General features: G+C 37.0%; 2 protein-coding genes across 6 annotated transcripts in view; one reads left to right on the plus strand and one right to left on the minus strand.

The window, feature by feature from the left end:
* On the plus strand, positions 1–13,771 carry RBM12B (RNA binding motif protein 12B). 2 transcript variants are annotated; one of them, XM_067711775.1, is made up of 3 exons: positions 1–91; positions 3,913–3,960; positions 4,546–13,771. In XM_067711775.1, the coding sequence occupies exon 3, from the start codon at positions 4,574–4,576 to the stop codon at positions 7,556–7,558; it is 2,985 nt and encodes a 994-aa protein (XP_067567876.1). In that variant the 5' UTR covers positions 1–91; positions 3,913–3,960; positions 4,546–4,573; the 3' UTR covers positions 7,559–13,771. The 2 variants fall into 2 exon arrangements, with proteins under 2 accessions (XP_067567876.1, XP_067567877.1); XM_067711776.1 differs by lacking the exon at positions 1–91 and adding an exon at positions 113–323.
* Positions 11,441–25,675, minus strand: part of CIBAR1 (CBY1 interacting BAR domain containing 1) — a 25,294-nt gene continuing 11,059 nt past the window's right edge. For 3 of the 4 annotated variants that reach the window (XM_067711784.1, XM_067711785.1, XM_067711782.1), the window contains 3 exons: positions 19,307–19,420; positions 14,341–14,460; positions 11,441–12,384 (listed from right to left, as the gene is read on the minus strand). In XM_067711784.1, coding sequence (XP_067567885.1) covers positions 12,298–12,384; positions 14,341–14,460; positions 19,307–19,420 — 321 coding nt within the window. In that variant the 3' untranslated portion in view covers positions 11,441–12,297. Of the gene's footprint in view, positions 12,385–12,609; positions 12,687–14,340; positions 14,461–19,306; positions 19,421–25,675 lie in introns of all 4 variants that reach the window. The other variant, XM_067711783.1, reaches the window with a different exon arrangement.

Genomic DNA, 25,675 nt, shown 5'->3' on the forward strand with positions numbered 1-25,675 from the left:
GCTCACTCAGGGGTCTGCCTCTTTTGGGGAAGCTGCTGCGACGAGGAGTGCACCCCGCCCCCAGCCTTGTGGTTCCGACTCGGCAGCAGCGGTGTGTGTTTATTGCCAAGTGCGAAGCAGTTACCCCTGGGGCGCCGGGGGCTGGGAGGGGTTGGCGGCCGGGACGGAAGCACAGGGAAAGGCGGGGCCGCGCAAGGAACTAGCGTAGCTTCTGTCGTTAGGGCACCCTCTTTCCTTGCTAAATACCGACTCCCCCGTCCATGTGGTGGTGTGTGTGCACTTGCCAGTCTGCTTGAGAGTGAAGATCTCGAAGGATTGCATAGGTATTTTTTTTCTTTGCTATGTCATCGTAGTCAGCGGTGGCAGAAAAGCGCTGAAGGCCTGGCTCATTAGGCTTGAGGGGAGCTAAAGTGTTTCAGTTAGATTTGGGGACAGTTCACGCTTTGGCGAGTTAGGGCGGAATGTGTTTGCCCTTGGGACGGTGTAACGGAAAGGCACGGAGGTTGGGCGGTCCAGGTTAATATGAAGGCTGATTTTTGGCTGAAGGTCTGGCTACAGCATCGGATCCCACGTAGCAACTTTGGCCTGGTGCGAAAGAAGGAAGCTCTGACCCCTGGGAGTATGGACAAAGGCTTTGGGCTATAGAAGCAATGCCTTCGGATGATCCGTTTGAGGATGATGGATGTTATGGGAATTCCTGGGCCGTGTGGATTCATCTTCATTTACGGTTCCTACTGGGGACTTGGCTCTGTGTCGTCATGCCTTTAGTTTTTTATTTTAACCATCTACATTATAAAAGGATAAAAGGCAGATCGTCATAAAGAATCATTGTGGACTGGGGTAGATTATTTTCTGCAGGGGAAACTCTTGCGTTTGTGCTTCAAATGTGCTTCATCCTAACTTTAGGTTTTAAGAAATAGTGGCAGTGTTCTCCCCCTCACCATGTCTGGAAAATGACTTGCTATTCTCTAGTTAAAATAAATGGATCTGAAATAATACCATTTAAATTTAGCCTTCCTCCCTTTTCCCTTTCAATCTTGATGAAAAGATGCACATTCCGTGGGGTTTTTTTTGGTGATAATGATGATTAAGTGGGATGAATCGTTGGATAAAATTAGCAAAATTATTTAAAATGAGCTTGTTAATTTCAGCGACTTGCCCTTAAATGAGCTCTTAAGGACCCACTTCCTTCTTTTCATAGGTTAGAAGTTCTAACAGATCACTGTCTTTAAACCAACACAGCCACAAAAATACTTTTGTTGCATTCGTAAGTAGAAAAATTTTAAGTGTAGAGTATTTTAGGGTATTTTTGTGTTTTACTTTTTTGTGTAATGTTCTAAGAATAGAATTTCTGGGGAATTTGCTTAAGGAAATAACATGGGAACCACAGGAAAGATGCTCGTTTTCAGAGCTGGTTTCTTATAGGTGGTCTCCTAGGTGTGTTTTTTAGAGGGATAAATGGTACATTACCTTTCTATCTCAAGGGCAGAAAAGTTTAAGCAGTAGTTATATTTGTGGCAAATTAGAAGAAACATTTTATATATTCTACTTGAATTGCAATTCACGAATTTGTACTCGTGGAACTACTTAGAATATTGTTTACAAATTAGGGAGGATAAATTATAAGCCTTTTTTTGTTGTTGTTGTTTTTTGCGGTACGCGGGCCTCTCATTGTTGTGGCCTCTCCCGTTGCAGAGCACAGGCTCCGGACGCGCAGGCTCAGCGGCCATGGCTCACGGGCCCAGCCGCTCCGAGGCATGTGGGATCCTTCCGGACCGGGGCACGAACCCGCGTCCCCTGCATCGGCAGGCAGACTCTCAACCACTGCGCCACCAGGGAAGCCCCTATAAGGCATTTTTTGTATTTGGCATTAATTACTCCGTGAAATGTTCTCAGCTTTTTCTGTAGATATATTTCTGTTCCTTTTTGAATTTTTAAGAAAGTTTAGGAGGGACAAAATGATGTTTATTACACTGCTTTCTAAAATATTTTAAAAGCGAAAAAGGAGCTAAGTCATTTTGCATAGGAAGAAGTCTTGGAACAGTAATGTGGACAACTATTCCAGAAGCCATTTGTAGTTTTTGTTAAAATGTTCGTGTGGATGTTGGTTTGTTGAAGAAACTAAGCTTATACACGACTTTTGGCGGGGGGTGGGTGGGGGTGGGGTTGGGGAGACAGTGCAGATATTTTCTAATAGACTAGTTTTTAGAACGGTTTTTTAGTTTCACAGTAATATTTAGTGGAAGGTAGAAAGATTTCCCATATGTCCTCTGCCCCTCCCCCACATACCATGCAAATATTTTATAGTAAAACTCATTAATATTTTTAATATCAGTTTGGCACTGATAATTTAGATGTGTAAAATGTGCCAGTTAATTTCTTGCTATCCTTGTTAGTTTAGCTTGTAGTTTAAAAAGTAATCTATGGACATTTTTCAAAGGAAAATAAGCCTTGCAGACCTCAAAGAACATGTTTTCAGACACCACTTTTGTGGATGAGTGGTACTTAGGTGTAAGTACTGAATTAAAACAACCTTTATTTGCACACTAAAAACATAAACTTATAATCATTAATTTAGCCGGTCTTAAAAACTTACTTGGTTAAGACTACTTTGTTTGGGTACATCTGAAAGTATTAGATGTAATTTCCTTAAGGAATATTAAATTCAGATTTTTCAGTTGTTAATACTGATATCCCCAAACATTCCAAACTAATATATTCTTTTTTTTTTGCGGTACGGGGTCCTCTCACTCTTGTGGCCTCTCCCGTTGCGGAGCACAGGCTCCGGACGCGCAGGCTCAGCGGCCATGGCTCACGGGTCCAGCCGCTCCGTGGCGTGTGGGATCCTCCCGGACCGGGGCACGAACCCGTGTGCCCTGCATGGGCAGGCGGACTCTCAACCACTGCGCCGCCAGGGAAGCCCCAAACTAATATATTCTTACTATATTTTTACCTTTCTACATTTTCATTTCGGTTTCCTCGGTAGAATGCAGGATAGTTGTTTGAAATGGAATAAACATTAGCATCATAAGATTCTGTGTTTATCTGAATGTTTTCTTTCTGGCTTAAGATGAATTTTACTAGTTTTTTAGGAGTTTAAGATAAGGAGTAGCAATAGTTGAGTATAAGAGTAGTAGTAATTGAGATTTTAGATTTTAGGGATATTTTATTATTTGTCTTATTTATAGTGGAATCAGGAAATTTGGTTCCATGTTTAGAAATGTGAGGTGTATATGTAGAATGTAAAATTGTGTCCAAATGGTAGCCATTGGTCTTGGATTTATTGCTTTAAAAATTGGTTTTTGAATTTGAAACATTAGTGTTCACTGTATCATTTATTAATTTGATTTGGTCTTATGTTTTGAAAGGGAGGAGATTTGCAGGAGAGTTGGACATAATGAATTAGATGTTGGTCTTTTCATGGGTGGAAATGAATAGAAGGTGTTTTGGGAATTTGGGGTGTTAAATTGTCATTTTACTTGTAGAACAGTTTTTTTTTTTAAAGTGGATATAAAATTCATATACAGTGAAATGCACAGACCTTAAGGATAGAATTCATTAAGGCTTGATAAATTTATACAACCATATAACCAACACTCCAATCAAAATATATAACATGTCCATCACCTTTTTCCTCATGTCACTTCCAATCAAGGACCGATTGTTAAAATTTTCAGGTTTTTTGCTTCTAAATAATTTGCCGATGTCTACTTGGAATCTGTACCTTCTTTTTGCTGAAGGATGATTAATTTCCCCTTGGAACAAAGATAACCATTTCGTAATGCCCTTAGTTGTGCTTCTTATATTGCTTCATTTTTATTAGGTAATTCTGAAGTAAATATCCTAATCTGGCGTTGTTTAAGATCAATTGCAGGGTCCAAGGATTAATTATATTTCATTTTCTTTCCACAGTTAAATTGCTTTTACAGAATTAACAGGTCTCCAAGAAATAAAAAAAAGGTAAGATATCCAGAGCTTAAGGCGTTTCACAGAAGCTTGACAAAAAAAAATGCAAAGTAGAATAGTACATCTAGGTACATATGGCTTCTGTACTTTATGTCTGGTCAGTGGTGCACTAGTGGTAAGCAGTTTATTATCATGAGCAGCGATTATATACTGACCATAGATGCCTTTTCTAAGTATGTAAAATTCGTTGTGGTTGGTAAAATTCTTTAATCACCAAAGCTCTCTCTCCCATGTTTCAGTAGAAGATATGTCTGAAAATAGTTTGGTCTTGTTGTGAAGTAGCACTTGGCAGACTTACAAAGAAGATGTGATATTTTTGATGCTCATACTGTATAGGATAGGTGATAGGAAATGTTTCTTCAAAGTAGCTGGTTTATTTATTTGTATGTTTAGTTGGGAGAAAGTTTATTCCTTTTTTTCTTTTTAAGAATTAGATACAGTCAATATCTTTGTGAACTCATGTCTTATTTTCATTTATAAATGCTGAAGAAGGTAGGAACCAAGTAACTATTAAGCTTAGTTTGGGATTAGGTACTTCAAAAATAAGACTTGCTATTATGTGTACCTTTCTGTCTGCAGGTCATTATTGCTGTGGTTTGAGCTCAGCATGGCTGTAGTCATCCGTTTACTGGGGCTTCCTTTTATTGCGGGGCCTGTGGATATTCGTCACTTCTTCACGGGATTGACTATTCCTGATGGAGGAGTGCATATAATTGGAGGGGAAGTTGGGGAGGCTTTTATTATCTTTGCAACAGATGAAGATGCAAGACGTGCCATAAGTCGTTCAGGAGGGTTTATCAAGGATTCATCTGTAGAGCTTTTTCTTAGTAGTAAGGCAGAAATGCAGAAGACTATAGAAATGAAAAGAACTGATCGCATGGGAAGAGAGAGACCAGGATCTGGGGCACCAGGGGTTGGCAGCTTATCTAATTTTGTTGAGGCTATTAAAGAAGAAGCAAGTAATTCTGGATATGGCTCTCCGATTAATCAAGATGCTGGGTTTCATACTAATGGTACAGGACAAGGTGATTTAAGGCCAAGAAAGACACGGCCGTTGAAGGCAGAGAATCCTTACTTGTTTCTACGAGGCTTGCCTTACTTAGTAAACGAAGATGATGTACGTGTCTTTTTCTCTGGTTTGTGTGTGGATGGAGTAATTTTCTTAAAGCATCACGATGGCCGAAATAATGGTGATGCCATAGTAAAATTTGCTTCATGTATCGATGCTTCAGGAGGTCTTAAATGTCATAGAAGTTTTATGGGTTCAAGATTTATTGAAGTAATGCAAGGCTCGGAACAACAGTGGATTGAGTTTGGAGGTAATGCAGTTAAGGAGGGTGACATTTCTATGAGGACTGAAGAACATTCTCCACCAAGAGGAATTAATGATAGACATTTTTGGAAACGATCTCATTCAAAATCTCCCAGAAGAACACGTTCTCGTTCTCCTCTTGGATTTTATGTTCACTTAAAAAATCTGTCCCTAAGTATTAACAAAAGAGATTTAAGAAATTTCTTTAGAGATACTGATCTGACTAATGAACAGATTAGGTTTTTATATAAGGATGAAAGAAGAACAAGATATGCCTTTGTGATGTTCAAGACTCTGAAAGACTATAACACTGCTCTGGGTTTACATAAGACTGTTTTACAGTATCGTCCAGTTCATATTGATCCAGTTTCTAGAAAACAGATGCTGAAGTTCATTGACTGTTATGAAAAGAAAAGACCAGCGTCAACAGAGAAAGAGAGGCTTGGACACGTTTCACAAAAATACTCTCAAGAAGGCTATTCTGGCCAGAAACTGTGCATATATATAAGAAATTTTCCATTTGATGTTACAAAAGTTGAAGTGCAGAAGTTCTTTGCAGACTTTTCTCTTGCTGAGGATGACATTTACTTGCTTTATGATGACAAAGGAGTTGGTCTAGGAGAAGCATTGGTGAAATTCAGATCAGAAGAACAGGCCATGAAAGCTGAACGTTTAAACCGACGAAGATTCTTGGGGACAGAGGTATTGTTAAGGCTCATATCTGAGGTACAAATGCGGGAGTTTGGTGTAAATTTTTCTTCAATGTCCAGTGAGAGAATGCATGACCATTCACAGTCATGTGACAGAGATGATCATTCCCATTCATTTGACTCAAATGATCTACCATTATACTCGGTTGGCCCTTCTGAAAACTTCAGGCATCAACAGGAGGACTTGAGGCAACTGGACAATTTCAAGCATCCCCAGGGGGATTTCCGACCTCCTGAAAGGCGCCCTCCAGAAGACTTTAGGCATTCCCCAGAGGATTTCAGGCACTCCCCTGAAGACTTCAGGCACCTTCGGGAGGAACACTTCAGGCGGCCTCCTGAGGAGGACTTCAGGCGCTCTTGGGAAGAGGACTTCAGACACTCTCCGGAGGAGGATTTCAGGCACTCTCGGGAGGAGGACTGGAGGCGGCCACCTGAGGAGGATTTCAGGCGGCCTCCCAAGGAAGACTTCAGGAGACCCCCTGAGGAGGACTGGAGGCGGCCCCCCCAGGGAGACTTCAGGAGGCCACCTGAGGAGGATTGGAGACGGCCTCCTGAGGAGGACTTCAGACGGCTTCCCCCGGGGGAATGGAGGCGGCCACCTGAGGAAGACTTCAGGCGGCCCCCTGAGGAGGATTTCAGGCGACTTCCAGAGGAAGACTTCCGGCGACCTCCCGAGGAGGACTTCAGGCGGCCCCACGAGGAGGACTTCAGGCGGTCTCCTGAGGAGGATTTCCGGCGTTCTCCTGAGAAGGACTTCAGGCGGCCACCTGCGGAACACTTCCGGCGGCCACCCCCGGAGCATTTCCGGAGGCCGCCCCCGGAGCACTTCCGTCGGCCACCTCAGGAGCATTTCCGGCGGCCGCCCCCAGAGCATTTCAGACGGCCACCCCAGGAGCATTTCAGACGGCCGCCTCAGGAACATTTCAGGCGGCCATCCCAGGAGCATTTCAGGCGCCCCCGAGAGGAAGATTTTAGGCACTCACTGGATGAAGATTTCAGGGGTCCTCCAGATGAAGACTTTAGGCACCCTCCTGATGAGGACTTCAGGAATCCCCAGGAGGAAGATTTTAGAAGCCCTTCCGATGAGGACTTCAGGCGGCTCCCGGAGGAAGACCTCAGGGAAGCTCCAGAGGAGGACCCTAGACTTACTGACAGTTTTAGACTTCCTGGTGAGGAGTTTAGGAGCCCCCCTGATGATTTTAGAAGTCATCGCCCTTTTGTGAATTTTGGTCGCCCAGAAGGTGGCAAGTTTGATTTTGGAAAGCGTAATATGGGAAGTTTTCCTGAGGGGAGATTTATGCCTGATCCAAAATTAAATTGTAATTCAGGTAGAGTAACACCCATTAAGATAATGAATCTTCCATTTAAAGCTAATGTTAATGAAATTCTAGACTTTTTCCATGGTTACAGAATCATACCTGATTCAGTTTCAATACAGTATAACGAGCAAGGATTACCTACAGGGGAAGCCATTGTTGCCATGATAAACTACAATGAAGCTATGGCTGCTATTAAAGATCTGAATGATAGGCCAGTTGGCCCCCGCAAAGTTAAGTTAATTTTGCTCTAGAGAGCATTTCTAAATTCAGAATTACCTCCCCACAGTATTGATGCAGTAAAATGCATTTTTTTAAGTGTTTACTTTTAACTAATGAAAAGAAACATTTTAATTTTGACCTGTGAATAGAACAAATGTAAATAGAATGTGAATTTGGTTTTCTTTTGCTTGCAAATTGCCGTTCACTTTTTCTAACTTAAAAATATATATGCCTTTTTTTGACCAGTGGGGGAGAGAACTAATTCCCTGAGTGCATTAATTTTTGTTGATGTCATGGGTAAACGTCAAGACTTGTATAGTAGAACTGTATTTGGGGAAGATAAGTTTTATATTCACTTTTGTTTCCATTCTGTAGTCTACATCTTGTTACTCAAACTGTATAAGGAAATGGTCAGTGACTGACTGTTCAGGGTTAGCATTTTCATTGCTAACTGCCTGCAGAATTAATGCCCTCTTCCTTGTCTGAGATATTACTGTTAAGCCTCCCCTTAATCATAAATAGTTCAAAATTGACAGACTGTGAACTTGAAATTTACTTATGTAAAAAGCTTAGGAAATTCTTAAAACTTCGATGATCATAACTTTCAAAATTTTATAAAAATAAAAAAATTGCAACTGAATAAACCAACTAATTGTATTTGTACAAAGAGAAAAAAATATTATAGCTTCTTTTGTGAAGGTTTCCAACAGCTGTATAAGGTAATATTTATGACAGGAGAGACCAAACATTCTGTAATAATAGTGTATTAGTGCTGTGTATAGTTCTGTGGTTTCTTCCAACATCTCATCAACCAAACTGATAAGATTTACTCAAAATACTTAAAGACAAAAAAATAAAAAAGTAATTATAGGTACAAGGGGACTTTCAGGCTTATGCTGGTAAGAATCTGATAAATGGACATAGTTTGTGTTTCTAGGAAGAATTTACTGATGATTCATATAAATTGTATTTTTCAAATTAGGTTCTCATCTCTTAATTTCAAAACTTTTTATCCAAAGACTCAGTGACTAAATATAACAAGACTTTTGTGAGATTGAATTTTGACTTCTTTGATATTTGACATTTAGACATTTTGCAAATACTGGATTTGATTTTCTATACCATCATAATGTTAATGCTTACATTGGGCACTTACTGTGTGCTAGGCAGTATAAGTACTTTACATGCATAATGTCAATCTTAATTATTCCCTAAGAAGCTTAAGAGTATTTAGCGCTATTTCACAAATGAGATAATGAAATTCAGAGAGTTTAAGTTACTTGCCTAAAGTCATAGCTAGTAAATCATGGAGCCAGTTTCAACCCAGACAGACTACACACTCCAGTTCATGCTCTTAATACTTTTGCCTGCTAACTTTGTTAAATGCTGTTTTTAATTTTAGTAAGACCATGCTAAAAATATTTTCAAGAGTAAAGGATATTTTCTTACCTCCATTTTTGCTTTAAAAATAGCATTAAGAAAAGATAAAATTAGTATGCCCAAACATTGTTAATAAAAGACAAAGTAACTAAAACTTCCAGGGTTTCTCTGGGAGACAAACATTATGTATTGGCTTCTAATTTAAAATTGTTCATCTTATGAAACATGATTTGACTTTGGTTGGCCTTTTATAGTTTACATAAAACAAGGTTAATTTTCCTCAATTCTGTGATTTAGATATTTCCCACAGTGAGCAAATAAGAATAAAGTTTGAATTTATATCAGTAGTTTAGTCATTTAATAATAGGGTATGGCAGAAGTAGAATACTTTGTCAGTATTTAGCCAGTTAGTGCTATAAGTATTTTGGATTAATCTTTAGTGATTTAAAGAAGTCTAAGAAAAACCAACCGAAGTTTCTGCGTTTTTTTTTTTTTTTTTTTTGCAGTACGCGGGCCTCTCACTGTTGTGGCCTCTTCCGTTGCGGAGCACAGGCTCCGGACGCTCAGGCTCAGCGGCCATGGCTCACGGGCCCAGCCGCTCCGCGGCATGTGGGATCCTCCCGGACCGGGGCGCGAACCCCTGTCCCCTGCATCGGCAGGCGGACTCCCAACCACTGCACCACCAGGGAAGCCCTCTGTGTTTTTAATTATGTTGAGTGTCGTTCTTGCTAGTGGAATGAATAAATTGGTAAATTTGGTTCAAAAAAGCACATCAGTATGGCTCTTGAAACTAGTAAGCTTACAAGCAGCTAGGAAAATGACAATAAGAAGAAATGATATTTTTAACTGCTCAGAGATTATTTAGATAATTTATTGGAGGAGATATGGGAAGACTTAAAAATGCTTCTTAAATATGTATCAGTAAAAGCTAAGATGAAGCTTAAAGTGCAGTATCACTTAATATTGAACTGCTTCTCAATCTAGGCTGGGATGGTCGTGGTAGATAAGAGGCTATCACAATAGTAAACACAGGCTTTGTATTTCGATTGTAAAATTAATGGATTGATATGAATAGTTAATTTACTCCGTAATCTTCGGTTTAATATATTTTTTAACTTTAAAAAGTTTATTACAGAAAGCTGGCTTCTACTTCTTGGAAGCCATTTTTGCATATCTGTTCCCAACTCTGCCTTCAGTGACATGTTGATAACTTAAATTGGCCGTGGTAGGAGTATTCACACCATGGAAACTGGTAAATGCAGAAGATCAGGGCATTTTCCATCCCAGAGAGCCAACTACCAGCACACCACCAATTTCAAACAGGTAAGAGAATAGTGTACTAAATCCTCATACACCCATCACCCAGCTCCAGTAATTACCTCATAGCCAGTTTTGTTTCCTCTCCTAGATGTATCAGGTACAGTGGCATACTGGTTCTCTAGTTTAATACCCAGTGGCATTTTAATTATCTTAAAGCCAAACATTTTTGACTCGAGGTATTCTGAAAAATATAGATCATGCCTAGAAAGTAAACTTAATCCCAAGAGATAGGTAAGAATCATTGTGTTAGGAGCACACACTTACCACTTACTGAAAATACTGTCAAGAGCATGGCTCTTGGTCCATATATCACCTATTAAGCAGTGACCCTATCACCTCCATCTTTGTATTAAATGTAAGCTAATATTTACTGAGCTGTAATAGATACTGTGTATTTATGATCTTTAATTACATGTGAATTAACTATATCATTTAGTTCCAATAACCCTAATAAACCTATTTTGGAGATAAGAAATGGAAGCCTATAGCCTGTCTTTTTATAAGGAAGCTAAAAGAGGCTTTTACATTTTTAAATAGGGTTACGTAAGTACCTATGTAATAGCCTTGATTTTGTCTCTCAGCTCACAAATTGTAAAAATATTTACTGTGTAACCCTTTAAGGAGTTTGCCAACCTATGTCTGATCTAAAATTTAATTTTACATCGAAAGTATTTTGTATATTCCTTTTGTCCTTAGAATATTTTTTTTGAAGTAGCCAAAGCATACATTTTATATCAGAATTATTTGCTGATTGCTTTATATATCAGGCACTATTTTAACTTTATAAATAGGGCAACTGATGCTCAAGAGAAGTGAATTGCTATCATAAGCAGCAAGAGCAATACTAGAACTGTGTTTTTTTTCTCCCAGCTACAAATACCAAGATTAAATACTGAGAAAATAAAAATGCAATGATATCCTCAGTTTTTTAAGAATATCAAATTATTTAGGATTTTAAAATGTTTTGAATATTTTACTTAAAAACTAAGTAAATTTATCACTTAGGGCTATTTTCATGAAGCAGTGCTTTGTTAAGAACAGAACCATGAATAACAAAGTCAAAAAAGCTTTCTGGAAAGTTTTATTTTTCTGTTATCCTTTTGTGGTAATCCCAAATGATCATTTCCTAATTTTTATATGCCTGACTGGGATCTATGAAATAACAAGTACAATTCCCCATCCAAAGAAGAAAAGCATCAGACATACTGAAAGGCTCTGATTAAATTGTTTTATATTTTCAGGAACAAGAGTGACTGTACATTCTTTTATTGATTAGATGGTAATTTGGTAAAAGTTTTACAGAATTTTTACTGATTTATGGTTTTCCATGATGTTTTTTAGGGCAACATTCCACCAAATCATAGCTTTGCAAAAGATGTAGTGCCATATATAGCACTTTAGTATGACAGTGGCTTCGTTTTAAAACCAGAATCAAGCTGAATGTAGCTTTCTAAAGCTAAAATTTATGCTTTATGTATAGTTGTAAAACACCAATATCCTAGTGTCCTATTATTGTTAAGAGTGACTATAATACTCTCGTTGAAAAGTAAATTTATATATTGAATGATGAAACTTCAGGTTGTAGTAGAAGTGAAAAAAAAGTAAAAAAAGAAAACTTGGCTTTTTGATTAAAGCTTTATGGAACAGAATTTGTATTTCATCAGAATGACTATCTAGGACCCTTTTCTGGTTTTGAAAGCATGGTGTCTTAACCTAAAGGAAGCAAGTGGAATTGTTAGATTTTTTTGTTGTTGTTGTTATCTATTTAACTAGTGTAACCTCAACTAGGTATAATGCATTAATATGAAATACTTCTGAAATACATAATCTTTTTTAAAAAATGGAACTTATACAAAAAGATCACATGCTGCTAGACAGAATGTTGAAATGACTGGTGTGTAATATTTTTTAAAACTTTATTTTTGGTCAGCATAAATTTCCTTTAATAATTTCTCCATTTCCAGTAGGATTTCATTTCATTTCAAGCCAGTATAAAGTTTTACAGTTTTAGTCATTCTGGATTCCAAGTCATTTAAGATGAAAATGGAAATGCAAAGTTTACTTAAGAAATTTAATTTTCTTCTTCTGTAACATCTAAGTCTTCATCCTCTTCATCATCTTCTATTTGTTGATCCTTTCTTAGTCGACAGGTGGATACCTGTTAAAAGTTAAAACATTTTAAATAATACTAACTAAAAAATATTTTTACATGCTTGGTATCTTTTTTTTTTTTTTTTTTTTGCGGTACGCGGGCCTCTCACTGTTGAGGCCTCTCCCGTTGCGGATGCGGAGCACAGGCTCCGGACGCGCAGGCTCAGCGGCCATGGCTCACGGGCCCGGCCGTTCCGCGGCATGTGGGATCTTCCCGGACCGGGGCACATACCTGTGTCCCCTGCATCGGCAGGCGGACTCTCAACCACTGCGCCACCAGGGAAGCCCTTGGTATCTTTTTAATACGCCCTGATAGAGAAGTACACGTAGAACAAATATTTCAGAAAAATGTCCATAAGTAGTAATTTTTAGTAATGAAAATTCCCTATGAATTATTGTATCTTAAGGTTTGAAAACAGACGCAAAATTTTTTCATTCATATTATTTTTTGAAGAAAAATGTGAAATTAGCCATTTGATTCCAGTTGGGTACCAGTACTTCAATAACCGACTTTCAGAGAAAAGTATAGTCTCTGTATATTATAAATGTCAAAAAATATTTTAAGTTAAACAGTTCTTAGGTCACAAAAACAGGTATCTGAATGAAACTCATTAAAGGGATGGCAAAAACACAAGGATATTTCAACTAGGCAACTGAAATATTAAACTTTAAAAATAGTGTGATTTAAATGTAACGAGTTGAGAATCTGAATTCACTACTTGGCTTTAAGTCCTGACTGTTGCCACTTGGATCATCCTGCTTCAAACTTTTCTGAGGGTGATTATACCCAGGGGACATCTGGCAATGTCTGGAGACACTGTTGATTGTCAAAACTGGGGTGTGTGTTACTGGCATCTTGTGGGTAGAGGCTAGGGATGCTGCTCAACATCTGTACAATGCACAGGACAGTACCCCTGCCTCCCTCCCCCCCCTCCAAATTATCTGGCTCAAAGTTAATAGTGCTGAGGTTGGGAAACCCTGGGATTATGTATTCTAAAGTGCTACACAGATCTTGGCTAACTTAGGTGATATTATTAGCTCTAAAAGGTCAAAACTCTGCATACTATAATACTATAGTACTATAATACTAGTACTATAATACTAGATTTATGGAATTTATGTGCAAGGCACTTAGTACTGGAATAATAAAAATATAATTTGATTAAGGGGAGAGATGCATAAATAAAAAGCAGTAAATAAATGCTTAGAGGAGAATCAAATGTAAACAGAAGGTACTGGGTCACACTTACCTGAAAGTTATATTTTGAAAATATTTTGCTAAATTTTGAATTCTGAAGGCTAGATATGAAAAAGGCCATAGCTTTCTAAATCAGGAGTTGGCAAGCTATAGCCCAGTTTGTGGCGTTTCTGTAAATAAAGTTTTATTACAACTACTGATTTGTTCATGTATTGTTTATGGCTGCTCTTGGTTGGGGCAGAGACCATATGGCCCACAAAACCTGCTATTTTCTGTGTGGCCCTTTAGAGAAAAAGGTGGTTGACCCCTCCCTGTTCTAGATACCAGGTACTTCAGGCTTTCTGGATATAGAAGAAAAGAAAATTGATTCTTTACCCTAAAGATACGTGCTTCTGGATCTATGATAATGTTCAACAAAAGCCCTTTTTAGGTATCATTTCCAGTAAGCTGTGATAGTGGGATTTAAATCCTAAATAGTTTGATTTCAGAATCTGTGCTCTTCCTGCTATACCAGAGAACAAATGTAGATCAGCATTTTCCTGTCCCTTCCACCTCTGCTCCCAAGTGTTCTGCTTCAGAGAGTAATATCTTACAGACGATAAAAGAATTAAGAGCCGAACCTAGTGCAGTCTTATGTTATTTTACATAAGAGGGTAAGAGAGGGTAAGTTATTCGAAGTCCTGTGACTTAAGGGAAACATTTTTAGTACTGAACAATTCCAAAGGCAGTAGCTCACATTCCTTTAAATTATGGTTTCTAGCTCACCTGTCCTGTTCCAGATACGCACTTAGCTGACAGTGATCTCTGAAGAGGTGACTTTGAATTTGCTCTTACGATATCTAAACGGGATGAATAATCTGGTGGATACAGAGAATTTCGGAAAACCTGTTGCAATGATAAAACATTATAAAGTGATACTAAACAATGGAAATCTAGAAAATCATGTTAAGTTCCCTTTAGTTTATCATGTTAAGTTCCCCCTTAGCTTAGAATTTTTTTAAGCAACTCCCCTCCCCACACTGGGGACAAAGTTTATTTATTGTAAATTTAAAACAAAAATCAAAAAAATAAAATAAATATTTTAAGTTGGAAAGATGTAAGCTAAAAAATTCTATTGAACCACCTAAGATGATGACGGGCCCTGAAACAATCACTTAAGAGCTTTTGCTGGTGAAACATGGAAAGTTCCTACATTCAAAGAGTATGCAAGCCAGTGGGAAGACTAAGTCACAACTTTGATTCTTTCTGTTCTGCTTATCCTCAACTCTTTATCAGTTTAAATTCACTGATGGCTTTCATAGTACATCACAGAAGAGTAAATGGAGCCACTCTAATTTATGGATTCCAATCTCACTAGGATCTGGAATGCCATTGCTTGGCAGTATTTCCAAATCTTACTGTGGTCTTAAGCTTCCCTACCTGTAGCTTTTCCACCATTTCTGTAACAAAGAAGGCAAGTCTGTCAGATGGGAATTTCTTCATATTCCCTCTTTTTTCCCTCAACTCTTCACCCTATCCTTTTCCTTTTTTTTTTTTTTTGTGGTACACGGGCCTCTCACTGTTGTGGCCTCTCCCGTTGCGGAGCACAGGCTCTGGATGCGCAGGCTCAGCGGCCATTGCTCACGGGCCCAGCCGCTCCGCAGCATGTGGGATCTTCCCGGACCAGGGCATGGACCCGCGTCCCCTGCATTGGCAGGTGAACTCTCAACCACTGCGCCACCAGGGAAGCCCCCTTTTCCTTTTTTAAAGCAAATGTCATTCTGATTCTCTCCAAGGTGCATTTTCCCTTTAGCGAAACTTCAACAAACAAAAGCTCTCTTTCTCCAGTTTTCCTCCCCCACAAACGAGATCCGTTAAAAAAAAAAATTACTTCAAGGTATAACTTTACTTTTTAAAAATCTTCTCAAACATTCTACTTCATTTGTCAACAAACTACAGTTAGGCTTTCCCCTTCCACTGAAATTGGTCTTGCTGTCAGTTACCAAAGTTGTCTTTTTGTCTTCAGCTGACCTTGTCCTGAAACTTCTTATCCATGCATGCCATCACGAAACTCTGCATGTGCTAGCTGCTCTATTTCTTCACATCCCTTTTTCTACTGCACATACCTGAAATATTTTTAAAGGGTTTCCCTTAGCCCACGTTACCTTTTTTGACAACTTTCTCTGACTAGAAAACTTTGGCTCCTGACTATTGAGAGTCTAAATGCCTTAGGTGACATTCAAGGCTTACAATCACCCACACCTACCCATTATACTTCACTTTTAGCATATATACCTATATGCAGAACATGTAATACTACTGTGACTTTGCAGTGCTGGTTCCTCAGCCTGGAATTTCAGCGCACTTACTCATCCTTCAGGAGCCAAGTCAAATGCCATCTTTTTTCTGCTCTCCCCTGTTCTCTAGTCAGTAGCTCCTATTGTTTATACCCTCAGTACAGCTTTTATCTCACTGTTTTGTAATTACATGTCTGTTTCTACAACTAGTTTTAAGTTCCTCTAGAGCAAGAAGCCTTGTTTTATCTTTGCAGTTCCTTCCAGCTTAAGACAGTAGCCTGGTAAATGAATGATGTTAACATGAACTTAATCTGGGTGTTTTGAGAAAAAACGACCCAAACTAGGGGATGTCTCTACACATTTCTTTAAACCTTAAAGAAGTGCAGGACACAAAAGGAATCAAGGGATGAAACTTAACGCAAGATGCAAGTGGTATGACTTGGTTTAACGGCAATTCAGGCATGCTAATAATTAGGTTATTGAACAGTTTACTGAGGACCCAATTATATTTTGGTGCCAGACATGGAACCTGGCATCCTGGTATGATATCAAAACTGGACGACTCAATCCACTGGTATTTGGAAGAAATATATTTTTGTTAGAATGACATTCCTTTTTAAGCTTTTCTAGCAAAGATAAAAGTGGGAAGTGGAAGATAATTTACAACCTTTGGGGTAAAAGTCTAAACCAGTTGAATATTAGTCTCCTACTGCAAAACAACAGATTTACAGGAATATTAATTTATTGGCAATAATGCATTTTCCAATATGGTCCAAGATCTCTTCTAGGAGTGAGTCTCAAGATCTGAAATATGCTCTGAACTGAATGTACAGAGGTGATCTTTTGAAGGGGAATATGGGCCTGACAATACTTTTTATGTGAAGAACAAATCAGGTAAGATGGTTTCTGATAACTAGATTCAAATAATTAGCTGCTGCCTGAGTAAGTCAGGACTGCTATCTAAGAAGAACAGCAAATTATTTCTCTGTTCCTCTCTGCATATTTTCTCTACTTGTTTCCAAGAAACTTGTATTTAAAGGGTCCTTCCTCATCTTGGTAGCTGTTTGATGTAATTTTACTTCGACTTGTCCCACACAACTTTCCCCAGACTGCTCTCTTCTCCTTTCCACAGTTTCTGTATGGCATTGTAGTGATAGCTTAGGCCTATAGTTCATGACATCTCAGGACCTTTGTATACCTATCTGAGCTCTCTGCCTGAAAGCTGTTGCCACGTATCCTACTTATCCCTCAAACTTCTGATTAAGAAATCATTCTTTCTCTAGACTATTTAGAATCCTCCATCACATACACTTGCAGCACACTATATTTTTTCTTTATTTTTTCTTTGTATATTTTTTTCTTCTTCACATTATAAAACGTAAATAGTCACACAGTATATTTTTTAAATGTCTGAACTCCTTTTAAGTTTCTGCTTTTTTGACAACTTGGACCAATTCTTATAATGCTAAATCCTTGGCACTTAGAATGGTGTCTGGCATATAACAGGTGCTCAATAAACAGTTGATGAATGTACTTTTTATGAGGTAAGCACTATAAGTATCTCCATTTTACAGATGAGGAAGCTGAAGCATGAAAAAGTTAACTTGCTCAATACTGCCCCAATAGAAAAAATGGGGAAGTTCATACTCAAAAACACATCTACCACACAGCCCTGAGATCTTGAATTTTTTTTAATGAATCCTACAACCTAGCTAGCTAGCTGATGAAGAACAGTGGTAAGAGAAGTGGTAAAGGAAGTGGTGTGACAAAAAAGATATCTAGGACCTCTGGAATGAGAAGGAAAATCTTGGGGTCCAAAGGGCTTGAAGGAACTTTTAGTGACTTTAGTGACAAGTGTATTGGGTCAAGCGTATTAGAAAAAGGAGAATGAAAATACTTGTAAAGGAAACTTAAGTCTTGTAGGAAAAGCGAGGGATCAATTTTGAACCTGCCACTCAATATAGTGTTGTTTCTTGTAGGAAATGGTTCATGTCACTCATCAAGAACCACGCTTCTGGCAGTATAGACAGGATAAAAACACAATGTCTATAGTCAAACTTCTGGGTTTGGTTCCCAGCTTTGTTACTTACTAGCTATGGGATCCTCTGGGAGGTTCCTTAACCTCACCATGCCTCAGTTTTCTCATCCACAGAAGTAAAGATAATACTTTTATTAAAGTTGATGGTAGCGTTAAAATAATACAATGAAAATGCATAGATCAGTAGCTGGTTCAAAGTAATCACTATATAAACATTTGCTACTTTTACAAATTACAGATAAAAGCTTGATCTATTTTTTTAAAAAATAGGATATAAAAAGGAGTAAAAATTTAGAAACCTTAGCTTTAGTATTTGGAGGGAATAGACACTTAAGAAGCCATCTATTAACAAACAGTTATAGAAATATGATCATGTATGCTTAACTGAGGTAAAACTGAGAGCAGATTTTGGCACTGGAAAATGTATATACACATACTAAAACACGTACTTTTCTTCATTTTGGCCAAGCTATAATCTGGTTTTACTGAATTCAAGTTTCTTGGAACCAGCAGAGTAGTGGAAAGTGAAGGCCCAGGGGATCTCTTTATAGATACTTCAGTTAAAAAAAAAATGGAATCTTCAAAATTATGAAATGACAGACACTCTCAAATTCTATCACTTATTAATACAAAATTCTGGTTTTATCTTGAGAGTACGTGGCCTTTTTCACTTCTACTGTAGACAGAGTATATCTCGAATATTTTATCTATTTCAGCAAAAATACTTTGCCTTTTTTTCCCCTTTTGGAAGGTAAGATTGTAGGACATTAACTCTACAGGTGAGCTGGTTGAAACCAGGCTTTGATATTTAATTGCTCTAATGTTAGCTGGCCAGTAAGATTTATTTGCATTTAACTATCAGTACAAAGCAAACCTACATTTATTTCATAGCTTACTGATTAAGTCCCACAAAACTAGTTAGAAGCCAGATTCTGCTATTTACTAGCTAAGTGGCCAAGGGCAAGTTAAGTTACTTAAAACCTCTACACCTGTTTCTTTAGTTGTAAAACGAGAATGATAACAGTACCTACATCAAAGGAGTGAGTGAGAAAATGCCTGTAAAGCTTTGGGTGTTGTGGCATAAACACTCAAATGTTAGCTCAAATCAATAAATGCTATTTTTAGCACATGTAAGTGACATATCACTAGTCAAAATGATACATTATTTCATGTAATGGCTTTATTTCTATGTTTTACTAGATGTTAATCCTTGGAACTCTACCATGGTTAATTTGAACAGTTAAAAAATAAATAGAAATAAATAGAAAGTCATACAGGTTCAGCTATTTGGAACTGCATACAATAACATCTAAACCATGTAGTGTTCTAATTTAAGATATTTTTACCCAAACTAATGCTTTCTTTTAAACATTTCCATATCAATAGAAGAACTGAGCTTAGATGGACGTAGTCTTACCTCTAAATCTTCTTCTTCATCAATCTTTTGTATATTTTGGTAGGCAGCAGTGTAGACCTCTAAAGCTTTGCCATGAAATAACATTTCGATAGTGATAAATTCTGAAAATATAGTCTAAAAACACAAGGATTTGAATTTAAACAATCATATAAACTGCTTCATGAATTTAGTAAATTTATTCCTTACTATATAGTCTTGGCACTTTATGAGATACAGAGGTGTCTGTTTTTCCACAGGGCAGATGAAGTACAAAAGATAACTGGAATAAAAATAGTTGCAAAGCCCTTCTGCAGCAAAACTTTCAAATTACACAAAATATTTCCTATCTTATTATTTACTTCCCTTTTTTAGTCAGTTCTTCTATTAGATATTTATGATTTTAAAAAAGATTTGACTAAAATGTATGTCATTATGTACTCTGTTGCTCAGTGCCTATAAGTATTAGCTAAAGCAGTTTAGTACTGAAGCTGTTTTTTGTTAGCAACTCCAACTGATGTTTAAAAGAATGTTTTTTAGGCAAGAATTCTATCCCATCATATTTATATGATACTTGTATTCTCTAACCACAAAGGGATTACTTGGTAATAATGATATTCCTACTACTGATAATAGCACCGTACATTTGCATAGAGCTTTCCAGTTTACAAATATATGACTTGTCCAGTGTTGCTCACAGCTATAATGTTAAGACTTAGATCTGACTCTTCAAAGTTATAGCTCTTACTCATTGTACTGTGCTGTTCTCGCTGGAATCAATCATTTCCTTTAAAAATAAACTACAGGTAAACTCTATGAGCATGATGATGACAACTTACAGTAGGGAAGGTCATGAGCAAAGAGAAATGAATAAAGATGTGCATGTTGATCTAAGCAGAGGTGAGATAATCGGTGGGTAGGGAAAGTATACAAGCCAGACAAGTTTTCAATAAAATAGGATCTATCCTTTTGTTATCTTATCCCTTATCAAAATAAAAAATCAGAGCATTAATGTAAAGAGAAGTGGGCAGAATAAGAATAGGACAGAAAATACTCAAGCATTGTCCTTTCAGGGGCAATATAGATGAGATGGGTTAGGCTAGAAGGCAATATTCAAATACTCATTTTCCTTCATTTCTGTTCTCCTGTGTTAACCACCCAGATAGGAGTGGTCCTGCACCTTGCAAAGTAGCCATACAGATATCCCTTAGTGTCCTGTGATTTTTTTTTCCCCCTCTCCATCTCCATTCTTAAGGATTAGAAAAATATTTAAGGGAGAACTAACAGGCTTCTGATTGCTACTCAGTGGAAATAGATCTGTAGTTGAAAGTAACCCTTCTGAGCTGCCAAGCACATATGTAGGGCTAAATACAAAGATTGGGCTCTGGGATAAATGACTTATAACTATAACTGACAATGACCTTTACTGTCACTTCATATAGGTCACAAAGTGCTCTGGTATACTGGACTGGCAACTGACTAATAAACAGCATTATGCCAAGGTGCAACTTTGGATTCCACACCAAGAATCTCCAGATAGGAATACCTTAGAGGTAGAATGGCTTTTGACTAGGGCTGGTACTTCTCTTGTCAGTCTTCCTAAGATAGTTGACTAGCTAGAAAGTAAAGGGTTAAGCTTAAATCGCTCAAGTAAATTGGGTATTACTCCTATTTTTAAATAGTTCTACAAATGAACATTCTAAATCTTTAAGAGACTGGCACACTATTTAATAACTAATGAAATCCAAACATTTACAGCCTTATTACACCTAAATCTGTAGGTTTAGGCTTAATTCAAGTCTATTCCACTGTGGTAACTGAGGAATATGGAAAAAATTCAAAATAATTTAAAATATTTTTTGAATATTTGAATATAGTTATTAAATCCCTGATGCCAAAATCTCTGAATGTGATGTCATCTCTGAACTAACAATTTCTTAATAATAGCATTTTATAGGAGTTATATTCCCCTTAGCTCATAAGTAAGCCCTGAAAATATGTTGATATGTCTGTCACTGAAGAATGATACATTATTTTGGTTTATCCATATCCTCTGATAAAAGAATCTATTACACTCTCATTTGAAAAGACAGAGCTCAACATTGAGTCTGTTAGTATTTTGCAGTCTCAAAATTTAATTTCACTTAGTGATAGAAAACATTTTAAGAAGTAGCTTTAATTAGTAAATGGCTATTATTTACTACTTGGAACAATGAGTGAAAAATCACTCAAGTTTTGTGATACTTTGGTTTAATCCTTTATGGTTTGACCTTTTACTTCTTGACAGAACATATACTATATATCTATTTAAGGTGGGAATGGCCCTGTTAACTCTTCTGTCAAAAACAGTGATGGAGAATCAGTGGCATTGCTAAGGCAGTATTCCAGACTTGGAATTTTTGACCCAAGAACCATGAAGCCTTAAGATTATCAGAGAGGACAGTTATATCCCTGAGTATAGTAAGGAGGAAAAACTACCAGTTATACTTTTTCTTTCTAGCTATTGATAGAATTTCATGAAACATGGGAAAATGGGCAGAAAGGAGGAGGATAATAGCAAGGAAGAATCAGATGACAACTGGTATAAGAAAGAACATAAAAACACTGTGTTTTTAAAATAAAATAATTTCAGTGAGTCACCAGAAAGGTGGTGGAACTTTGAAAGATCCATTCATATTTAGAAAAAATTTTCCTCAAATAAACATAGCTTTCAATGATCTCATGTAATCTGCTAATCTGGAATGGGTCAGTATGGTCAGGGACAGAGGCATTCACACATTACTTTTTTTCCCTCATTTTCAATTTTATTTTGTGTGACTAGAAGGCCATTTGGGTACGTACTTAATTTTTATTGGTGGGGGTGGTGGGGGAGCTAATATGAAATTCTCTACCCATTGGCAAGTATTCTGCAAAGCAGGTAGCCTAGTAGTTTAAAATAGGGGCTCTGGATTAAGATAAACCTGGGTTCAAATCAAGACGGAAACAAATCAGCTGTGTAATATTAAACACTTTGTTCTTTTCTCCTTAATTTCAACATCTTAGGTTTTGCCTTAAGGATTAAATGTAATCCAGGAAAAGGTACAGTATGGTAACTGGCTTAGAGTAAGTGCTCAGCACAAGTGTGCTGTTTTTATTGTCCAAGGAGTAAACCAGCTAAATTAGAAAATGTTCCTTATCATAACATTAAAGCCTCCATCTGGTTTAATTAGAAAGCAGGATATTTAACAAAAAAGTCATAAAAGGTCTTGTTAATAATTTTGGCAAATGGGAAATGACAGCTCTCCGGAGTAGAGGCTATTTAATAAATGATGTCAGGAGAATTTTCTATCCATTTGAGAATAATAAAGTTAGACATCTACCTCATACCATAGGCAAAATACAACTGCATAAAATAAAATATTTAAAATATTAAAAAATCATACAAATACTAGAAAATATGAGCAAATAATTATATAATCTTGGGGATGAAAACTCCTTTCTAAGCATGACACCAAGGCAGAAATCAAAAAGGAGAAGATCAATAGATCTGGCAGCAAAAATAAGACTTTAAGGTGGTAAAAACATACCATAAGCAACAAAATGGGAAAATATATTTGCAACAGATCCTCTCTTTAATATAATGGGTTAATATTCTCAATATAAAGAATTTTTACAAATTAATAAGAAAAATGCCAACACTCAATAAAACTATAGGCTAAGGTCAAATGTGAGTAATTTACTAAAGAAAAATGTGTCATTAAATATATGAAAAAATACTCTGCCTCAACAGTAGTAACTGTAGCAAATTAAGATGATACTGATTTTTCACCTATTAGATTATTTTATTATTAAAAATACTACTACTCGTCATTGTTACATTGGTGTGCTCATGTAAGGTTCTGCAGAAATGTTAACTAGTTAAAGCTTTGTGGACAGAAGTTAAAAACAGCTATCCAAATTGAAAGTGTGTATGCTCTTTTGAATGAGAATGCCACTTCTAGTAATTTATCCCAAGAGAATAACTGGACCAGAAAAAAGGCTGATGTTTAATGATGCAATGAGATCTGTAATTGCAAAAATAATCTAGATGTCCATCAATGAGGGCTGTTTAAATAAACTGATATATCCATATAGCAAAATACCATATGATGGTGCCATTATGGACAATATGGATCTTTGTTTCCTCAGCACAAATATATCCATGATATATTAAATTTTAAAAAGATGCTACATATAGTGTGGCCCCATTTAAATAAAACTGTATAGTGGTAATAATATTACCTTTCTCATAGGACACTGTGAGGAGGAAATGAGTTAATCCATATAAAATGCTTAGAATGTGTGACATAGTTAATGTCTAAGAAATATTTGTTGTTATTATTCTTATTAGTATATTTCTTGAGTATATTTCATAGAAAGAAAGTCTGGAAGGATATAAACCGAAACGGCTTATTTCTGAGCAGTGGAATTATTACATTTTTCTCAATTTTATGAAAAAAAGTCATGGTGATTTCATATTTATTTATAAGAAAAATAAAGTTACTAAAAATTAAGTTTTGAAGCTATTTCTTGCTCACGTCAGCGACTTTACCAGTACTGAATTCCTGTCCCTATCTGTTCCAGGAGTGACCCCTGGTCAAGATCGTTTTCATAGGTCAGAAATTCCCTTGACACCATATAACTGATGACTTTTTCCATTACATGGGAAACAAATAGGATTGTGACTTTTCTTCCACATTCTATACAACTAAGTTCATACCAGCTTTTCCCAGAAAGACAGATCCTTTGCAAGGTTCCTATCAAAAGTCTTTTCCTAAAAATTGTGCTACCTTACTAATTAACACTGCTGCTAAAATTCAGATGGACTTGTCAATTAAACCCCACCTCAAACACAGTTAATACAGTTATGAGCAGTGCTCACTACTGCCAATCATTTCTACCCCCAGGGAGGTTAAAGAAAGACCCAGAAGCTCTGCCTCCATCTGAAGCAGTAGCCTGATAACAGGTACAATAAGAATGTTCTTTAAAAAAAAAAATGTTTTGTGTCTGATTCTCCCAAAACATGAGCGGGATCAACAGTTTTGACTTTTCCAAGAATTTATCTCACAAACAGAGGTGTTTGTCAGACATGGTAAAATCAACATGGCAATATCTGAATATTGTTTTTGTTAGAAATAAGGGGGTGGTAAAGTAACCCTTCTGATTGATTTTCGAGGCTTTTGGGTACAGGATCTGTGCATCCCTCTTTATCATAAAACATCTCAAATGAGGCCTAACTTGGAAAAGGAACAATTTGACAGTAAGGAGGAAAGACATACAGAACAGAGATTCATAACCTTAACAGACTCTGGTATTAATCTCTGGAACTCATATTTCTGGGAGTTTGCTAGAGTCATGGGGGCCTGTATTAAAAGTGTACACTTTCACAGATGACATGATCTTGTACGTAGAAAATCTTGAGGAATCTGCAAAAAACTATCAGACCTAATAAATGAGTTTTGCAAGGTTGCAAGATATAAGATCAATGCACAAAAATCAACGGTATTTCTGTGCACTTGCAATGAACTGAAATGAAATCAAGTAAACAAAATTCCATTTACAGTAGCATCAATAATCATAAAATACTTTGGAAAAAGTTAAAGAAAAGCACAAAACCTACACTTTGAAACTTATAAACATTGTTAAAAGAAATTAAGGATGATTCAAATAAATGGAAAACCAGCCCACGTTCATGGATTGGAAGAATTAATCTTAAGATGGCAGTACTCCTCAAATTGACCTACAGATTTGATGCAATCCCTGTCAGCATCCCAGCTGACTTGTAGAAACTGACAAGCTGATTCAAAAAGTCATACCGAATTACAACAGATCCAGAATAGCGAAAACAATCTTAAAAAGGAACAAAATAGAACTCACACACCCTGATTTTAAAAGTTACTACAAAGCACTGTTAATTAATCAGGACAGTGTGCTACTGGCATAAGGATAGACATAGATCAATAAGAATGGGAGTTCAGAAACAAAACCACATCAACTGATTTTCAACAAGAGTGCCTAGACTTCAATGAGAAAAGAACAGTCTCTTCAATAAATGGTGCTGGAACAACTGGATAGTCAGTCACATGCAAAAGAATGGGGTTTAACACCTTCAGTTCACATGATACACAAAAATTAAATGCATAAAAGACTTAACAATGAAAACTATAAACGTGTTAGAAGAAAACATAGGGATAAATCTTTATAATCTCAGATTTGGCAATGGATCCTTAGATATGACACTAAAAGCACAAGCAACAAAAGAAAAAGATAAACTGGACTTCATCAAAATTAAAAAGCTTTGTGCTTCAAGGGACACCATCAAGATAGTGAAAAGAACTCACAGAATGGAAGAAAATAACTGCAAAACATATCTGA

Source organism: Pseudorca crassidens, chromosome 17, assembly GCF_039906515.1.
Source record: "Pseudorca crassidens isolate mPseCra1 chromosome 17, mPseCra1.hap1, whole genome shotgun sequence".
In the NCBI taxonomy this organism is placed as follows: Eukaryota; Metazoa; Chordata; class Mammalia; order Artiodactyla; family Delphinidae; genus Pseudorca; species Pseudorca crassidens.

What these genes read in the sequence shown, in the direction of transcription:
- RBM12B (XM_067711775.1), top strand. Translation starts at nt 4,574, where the DNA reads ATGGCTGTAGTCATCCGTTTACTGGGGCTTCCTTTTATTGCGGGGCCT.